This window comes from Aedes albopictus, chromosome 3, assembly GCF_035046485.1.
Source record: "Aedes albopictus strain Foshan chromosome 3, AalbF5, whole genome shotgun sequence".
Taxonomy (NCBI): Eukaryota; Metazoa; Arthropoda; class Insecta; order Diptera; family Culicidae; genus Aedes; species Aedes albopictus.
Window position 1 is genome coordinate 160,624,005 of NC_085138.1, and position 7,377 is coordinate 160,631,381.

Below are 7,377 nucleotides of genomic sequence, written 5' to 3' on the forward strand. Positions count from 1 at the left end.
ATGGAAATTTATTTTTGATTTTTCATGTTCACGTAATCTTCTATACAGAGATCAAAAAGAGCACGTTTTAAGTACCTAATTAGTTTTTCAGTCCAGCCACTGCACTGGTACCCACTCAATTCCGACGAATGTTAGCGCTGACCGCAATTAAAACCATCGGCTTTTCAAATACATAGTTCCACAGATTACCATCGTCCATGCAAATCCACGCGAATCCGAAAGTCCAATTACCTCCTCAAATTGCAGTCAATCCACACGGACAGACGACACTACCGTTCACTCTCGATAATCGCATTTCAATTGACCCCTCTGGCGACCCCTGCTGTGCAGAAGACGATCTTCCGTTCCGTCGTCGTCGTCGTCGCGTTGGTTGTCGTGGGATCCAGCAACGAGGTAGCTCTTCCACAGTGTGACAGCCAAATAGTCAATTCCCATTCTCACTCCACCATCGCCGACGCCGTCATTGCACTTGGATGGAGCTTAACTTGGAGTCGACGCTGACTGGCTGGCTGACTGGAGTGAAATCCAATTATAGGTCAAAAACGAGACGCGACCACCACCGGAGTCAAAGAGTTTATCACGACCTTCTTTGCCGGTGCTGCTTACGGGAAGAATGGATGTCCTCAAGGCAAAACGGTTACGCCAACAGCGAGCGAGCGGCAGTTCCTGGCAAACTTCAGGTTGCCAGTGCAATTAAGTAACAGTTTTGAAACTGAATGCCCAAGCTGCTACAGTGATGGTTAGCAAAATCGTCAACAAGCATTTCCTGTCTTGAGCGTATGTCTTGCGAAACTTCCACCTCCATCAGATGACGAATTCCTCCACAAGTCATTCAGAAATGATAGCTTTGTACGTTTCTGTCAAAACTGCCAGAATATTTTAACAGAGTGCCCATACATACATAGCTTTGGTAACATAGAGCCACGCTTACGGAAAGCAATCTTCACAAGAAAATGAATTTGTTGCTAAAATTCTGAAGATCACTGTTCCCATAGAGAGTTTAGTGGATTGAGAGCTGCGATTGCGCGCAGACGATAAGATCAATAATCCCGGTATGAAGGCGTTTGATTCAAGGTATAGACGCGCGCACGGGTGACATTTGCATGGTAAATTGGCTCTAAGACGATACATATTATTCACTAGTCCTAAATGATGGATGTCATATTTACCCGCCGTTAAGCGCTTCGTTCCGTTGACTTGGGAGACAAATTGAAATGTGAAAAGATTTGCTTTCAACGCTTGAACGATGATGGTGACCCATTTATGTAAATACTTGCAGCTGATATTTGCAAATGATATGTCGCTTCAAATTTTCTGGAAAAATCCTTGGAGGAATTTCTGGAAGAATTCCTGGAGAAGCCCCTAGAGAAATTCTTGGAGAAATCCCTGGAGGGTTGACTGGAAATGACTGAAGCAATTCCTACAGGGATCTGTGAAAGAAATCCATGAGGAACTTCTGCACAAATTCCTGTTTGAATTCCTGGAGAAATTGTTGGAGGAATTTCCAAAAGTATACCTGGAAAAATTACTGGAGAAATGGATGATTTCTTTGAGGCTCCCATGGAGAATTTCCGGAATGAATGCTTGGAGCAATCCCTGAATGAATTCCTAGATGAATTCCTGATGGGATATCTTGAGGAATTTTGGAAGGGACCTCTGGAAGAATTTCCGGAACCACCTCTAGTAGTAATTTCTGGAGGAATACCCAAATGAATTTCTGGGGGCTTCACTGGAAGAATCAATGAAGGTAAATAACTGTGTGGTATACAATGTTTCATCGGTAGTGTGGCTTTAGCGTGTGGGTAGCAACCTGCGAACGACTAGCTCCCATCACACCCCTAGTAACGCTTAACGCCCAACTGTCAGCCCGTTGCCGACCCGATCAAGGTTGGCCATGACTCTGCCTCTTTCTTCGGCCGACTGTTGAACGCGGTGGACGTCTTCTGCGGAACTCCGCAATGCACCCAGCACGTGCAGATCGAACCTACACAATAACTAGAGGAAATTTTTGGAGGAATCCCCGGAGGAATCTCTGGAGGAATCCCTGGAGGAAATCCTGGAAGAATGCCCGCAAGAGTCCCTGCAAAATTGCTGGTGGAATTCCTGAAATTATTTCTGAAGGAATCCCTGGAAGATTTCCTAGAAAAATTCCAGGAAGAATCACTGTAGGACCTTCCGAAAGCATTCCTGGAAAAAGTCTTGGAGGAATTCCTGAAGAAATACGTGTGGTAATTCCTGGAGGAATTCTTATTGGAATTCCTGGAGAAGTCTCAGGAGAAATGCCTGGATGAAATCCTGGAAGAATGCCAGGAGAAACTACTGGTGGAACTTCAGGAAGAACTCGTGGAGAATTTCCTGAAAGAGTACTTGGAATACTTCCTTGATTGATTTGGGGAGAAATTTCTGGGGAAACTTCTGAAGGAATCCCAGGAGGATTTCCTGTAGAAATTCTTGAAGAAATTGCATTAGTAGTTTCTGAAGGAATTCTTGGATCAATTCCGAAGGAATTTCTAAAGGAATTCCTAAAAGACTTTCCTGGAGGAATTTCCAAAGAAATTCCTGGAAGAATTTCCAAAGGCATTCCTGGAGATATTTGCAAAGGAATTCCTGGAGGAAATTCCGGAGAAATTCCTGGAGGAATTTCCGAAGGAATTCCTGGAGGAATTTCTGAAGGAATTCCTGGAGGAATTTCCACCAGGAATTTCCGCCAGGAATTCCTAGAGGAATTTCCGCAGGAATTCCTGAAAGAATTTCCGCAGAAATTCCTTGAAGAATTTCCGCAGAAATTCCTGGAGGAAGAATTTCCGCAGGAATTCTTGGAGAAGTTTCCGCAGGAATTCCTGGAGGAATTTCCGCAGGAATTCCTGGAAGAATTTCCAATGGAATTCCTGGAGACTGGAGGAATTTCCGCAGGAATTCCTGGAGGAATTTCCGCAGGAATTCCTGGAAGAATTTCCGCAGGAATTCCTGGAGGCTGGAGGAATTTCCGCAGGAATTCCTGGAGGAAATTCCGCAGGAATTCCTGGAGGAATTTCCGCAGGAATTCCTGGAGGAATTTCCGCAGGAATTCCTGGAGGAATTTCCGCAGGAATTCCTGGAGGAATTTCCGCAGGAATTCCTGGAGGAATTTCCGCAGGAATTCCTGGAGGAATTTCTGCAAGAATTCCAGGTAAAATTCTTGACAATATTCCTGGAGGAGTCCCTGAATGAAGTCCTGGATGAATGCCTGGGGAATTCCTATAGACATCCTTAAAAGAAAGGAGAAATGCTTGCAGGAATTCCTAAAGGAATTCCTGGAGAAATTTCTGAAGGAATGCCTGAAGGAATCCCTGGAGAAATTCCTGAAGACATGCTAGAGAAATTCCTGTAGGAACCTCTGCATAAATTCCATAAGGAATCCCTAGAGAATATCCCTGGAAGAATTCATTGAAGGATTTTCTTGAAGAATCACTGAAGCACTTTCAGGAGGAATCCCGGAAGGAATCTTTAGAGAAATTCCTTGAGTTATCTCCATAGAGATAGCTGGAGGAATTTCTGGAGAAGTTCCTAAAGGAATCTCTAGAGGAATTCCTAAAAGAATTCCTGAACGAATCCCTGTAACAATTTTTAGAGAAATATCTGCACGAATTCCCAGAGAAATCCTGGAAGAATTCCAGGAGAAATTTCTGGAAGGATCCTAGGGGAACTCCTGAAGAAATCCAAAGAGCAACTCCTGAGGGAATTTCAGTACGAGTTTCTGAAGAAATCCCAGGAGGAAGTACCAAAGAAATCGCTGAAATTTCTGAAGAAATATAAAAGCTGATATTCCTGAGGAATTTCTAAAATGAGTACGTAGAGAATCTCTTGGAAGAGGAAGAATTCCTGTAGCAGTTCCAGGAAGTTCTCTGAATTCTTGAATAAATCTAAAGAGAATATCTAAACCGTTTCTAGAGGAAGTCTTGGGTTAATTCCTGAAGGAGCTTCAGAAAAAATTCTAGGAAAAATCCATGAGGCATCCCAAGAAAAGTTCTTGGAGTCATTTCTGAAATAATCTTTGAAGTTGTTCCTGAAGAATCACAGAACGAATTCCCGGGTGAATCTCTGGACGAATTCTTGGAGGAATTTTTGAAGAAACCCTATGAGGAATTCCTACAAGAATCTCAGGAGAGCAGTCTTGGCGAACTCCTGGAAGAATTTCTGTATATATTCTCAAATAGGAAAAATCTGAAGAAATCGTGGAAGAAATCCATGTCTGTAGTAATTTCTGGGCAAATTACACTAGTTTACAGCATTCTTGAACTCGGTAAGCTGATGATCATTTTTTAGTAGAATCATGACCTGAGTTCAAAAAAATACAGTAGAGTGGAAACTTTTTCGACTTTCCATACAAGGCTGTCGATTTTAAATACAGGGGATACTCAAAATAACTGGGATAGGTAAAATTTTCACTTTTCAAAAAATGTTCAACTCGCTGTAACTTTTCGATAAGGGCATCAAAAATTCTCAAATTTTTACTGTAAGTTCATCAACTAGTTTTGTATCAGTGGTCAAAATTTGGAAATGATCTAGCCATTCTACACGAAGTTATAAAGGTTCTAGAAAAAGGTATAATTATCCGATAGCCAACTTTGAGCTTTTATATCTCCGGATTCAATGAACCGAATGCAATGAAATTTTGATCATTTATGACTTATATAATGAGCTATTAAAAACTTTTGACTTAACCTCAAATTCTTTACACGGAAGAAAATTATTACGATTGCATTATTTTTCCAATATAACACCAATTTATCCAAAACTTCATCATGGTTTCAAAATTCGAGATAGTAATTATAGTTCATTTAAATTCCCTCTAATTGACTTCAATATGAATATGTTTTGAAGGGAAGTAACAAAATAAATGGAATTAAATTGAAAAAGTAATGGGATGCATATGAAAAATAGATAAATTTACTAAAAAAAACATGGAATAAATGAAGCCGCCATAACTTTTTCAAAGTTCATTATATAAGTCATAAATGATCAAAATTTCATTGCATTCGGTTCATTGAATCCGGAGATATAACAGCTCAAAGTTGGCTATCGGAAAATTATACCTTTTTCTAGAATCTTTAAAACTTCGTGTAGAATGGCCCGATCTTTTCCAAATTTGAACCAGTTGAACTAGTTGATGAACTTACAGCAAAAATTTGAGAATATTTGATGCGCTTTTCGAAAAGTTACGACGAGTTGAACATTTTTTGAAAAGTGAAAATTTTACCTATTCCAGTTATTTTGAGTATCCCCTGTAGATTTTTGTTCTAATTTTAAGCAAAGTTGCTCAATTCATTCATCTCTTTTTCCGTAACCAGTGCTCTGATTGAGCTGAAATTTTTACTGTAACTGGCTATCATCTAATTCAAATGTTCGTTGAGCAATAACTTTAAAATTGTTTTTTTCTTACCGAAAAAAAAATATAAATCTTCATTATTTGTTAGTAAATTTTGCTCAAATTTATGGAGATTGGCCCATGTAATCACTAGGGACAATGGAAATTCGCGGCAAAATTTCTTAAATTTCGCGGCTATTTCGCGGTCCTATATTTTTGACCGTTTTGTCGAAGAAAACTCCAAATTTGCATGTTACATGAATAATTTACTTGGTTTTGTGAGGAGTAATCATAATTTCACTGAAAAAATAGCAAAATTGAAAAAAGTATGAAACAAATATATGCAGTTAAAATGCAATAAGCTCGTTAAAAACTTTACACTGTCAAAAGTTATCAGTCAATTTTGCAAAAATTTGTAATTGTTGGAAATTTGTATGGTATTTTACCAATTTAACCCATTTTCGCGGCATTCCGCGGAATTCTTCAAATTTCGCGGCCATAGACCAATTTCGCGGATTTCGCGGCTTCCGCGAAATCGCGAATTTCCATTGTCCCTAGCAATCACCAATATCTTGAATCTCGTTAATTTGATGCAAAAATTCTGTTCAGATGATCGAAACATATTATATTCAGCTTTCGATTTATGCAGAAAGAATGAGAATTCGTTAGCTGCTACGCAAAATATTTGAGTTTAAGTAAATTCCATATTTATAAAAACTGTAGTGCTAGATTTTCAGGTGAAACTCAAAAATAGTTCTACTTAAAAATTTTGGATGCACGATCTTGATATCACAACATAATTATGCATCCAAAATTTTGGTCGTTGATAAAAGTTCATGACTTTCGTTTTTTTTTTTTTTTTTTTGTAAACTAGTGTCATTAACCGGTGCAGGCTTATCTTGACGAGCTCATCTGCGATATCTTCTTCATCATCTGGATTGTAACTTGTCTGAAAGCTCTCTAAAATCCCCTTAAACATCCAGAAAATACTACGAAATCTTCAACAATTGGCGAATTACTCTAGTATTAAAACGTTTATTTCAAATTTTCCGATTTGAGGCATCTATCTTGTTTCACATGTTGCTCAAACTGTCTAATAATTTCACTCTCCGGAAAGATCAATGTTTCGTAAACCGTGCCAAATTCATCCCCCGGTGAAACATTATCGTTAGCCAAAATCGTCGTGATGATCTTCACCCCGTTCGGAACGCTGACAATTTTCGTGTGACTCCGGTAGAATCTGGTCGAGTCCTGAGGAATGTCTTCCACGGTAATTTGCTCTATCACTGGCGGAACGTTGTCGTCGTCGTACTCAATGGAACCCCTGAAACGAGATTTGATTCAAAAAGACGAACCTGAATGGAACCGATTGATTGAGGTGATCTTTTGATGGTACCGCCGATTGTTTCCACTCAAGACTAGGGCACTTTTGCAGTCTGGATCGGCTCTTTTGGAGCTGCGTCGATTTTCCTTCACTTGAATTTTGCGCTCAAACAGCTGCCGCATTGCATTTACCCGTGACTTTCCGGAGGGGGTATCAGTCTCCCCAACTGGTGGTTTGGGGCACAGGAAATCTCCACAGCTGGCAACTGGCTGGGCATGTTGAAGCTGGCATTCACATTCAATAGTGCACATTTTAAAAGATAGTAAAAGGTTCAATAAATAGATGATTTGAAAGTTTTAGAAAACTACACAAACAATTTTTCTTCCGGAGTGTGTGACTAAACTACTAAACTGACGCGAAGTTATTTGATAAAATTGATTTGCCAAGGCATTCTATGATTTAAATACACTGTTCATTTACCGTTCGGTTCAAAAATTTATTTAGATTAGTCCTGTTTAACGACGCAGGTTGAACTTGCTCGAACTTTCTGCATCCTGCTCTTACCCGCTTGTTGACAAATGGACTATTCTTGTCGATTCCTTCAAAGACTTTCAAAGACAAGGAGAATTCTTTCAAAAACTTTCTAATAAATTCTTCCAGTGCTTTCTTTAGAAAACATTCCAGATATTGTCCAGAATGTGTCCAG

The 7,377-nt window shown here is 39.5% G+C and overlaps 1 protein-coding gene across 1 annotated transcript; it reads right to left on the bottom strand.

Annotated features, from left to right (window-relative positions):
• Positions 1-6,368: 6,368 nt before the first annotated feature.
• Positions 6,369-7,116, bottom strand: LOC109401113 (uncharacterized). The gene is made up of 2 exons (XM_019673590.3): positions 6,744-7,116; positions 6,369-6,671 (listed from the first exon to the last, which is right to left on the bottom strand). The coding sequence occupies exons 1-2, from the start codon at positions 6,980-6,982 to the stop codon at positions 6,383-6,385; spliced, it is 528 nt and encodes a 175-aa protein (XP_019529135.3). The 5' UTR covers positions 6,983-7,116; the 3' UTR covers positions 6,369-6,382.
• Positions 7,117-7,377: the final 261 nt, after the last annotated feature.

Excerpts from the sequence above, each read along its gene's own strand:
- LOC109401113 (XM_019673590.3), bottom strand. The coding sequence starts at position 6,982 with ATGTGCACTATTGAATGTGAATGCCAGCTTCAACATGCCCAGCCAGTT. Across the intron at positions 6,672-6,743 it reads TTGAGTGGAAACAATCGGCG|GGGTTCCATTGAGTACGACG; the intron begins GTACCATCAAAA and ends ATCTCGTTTCAG.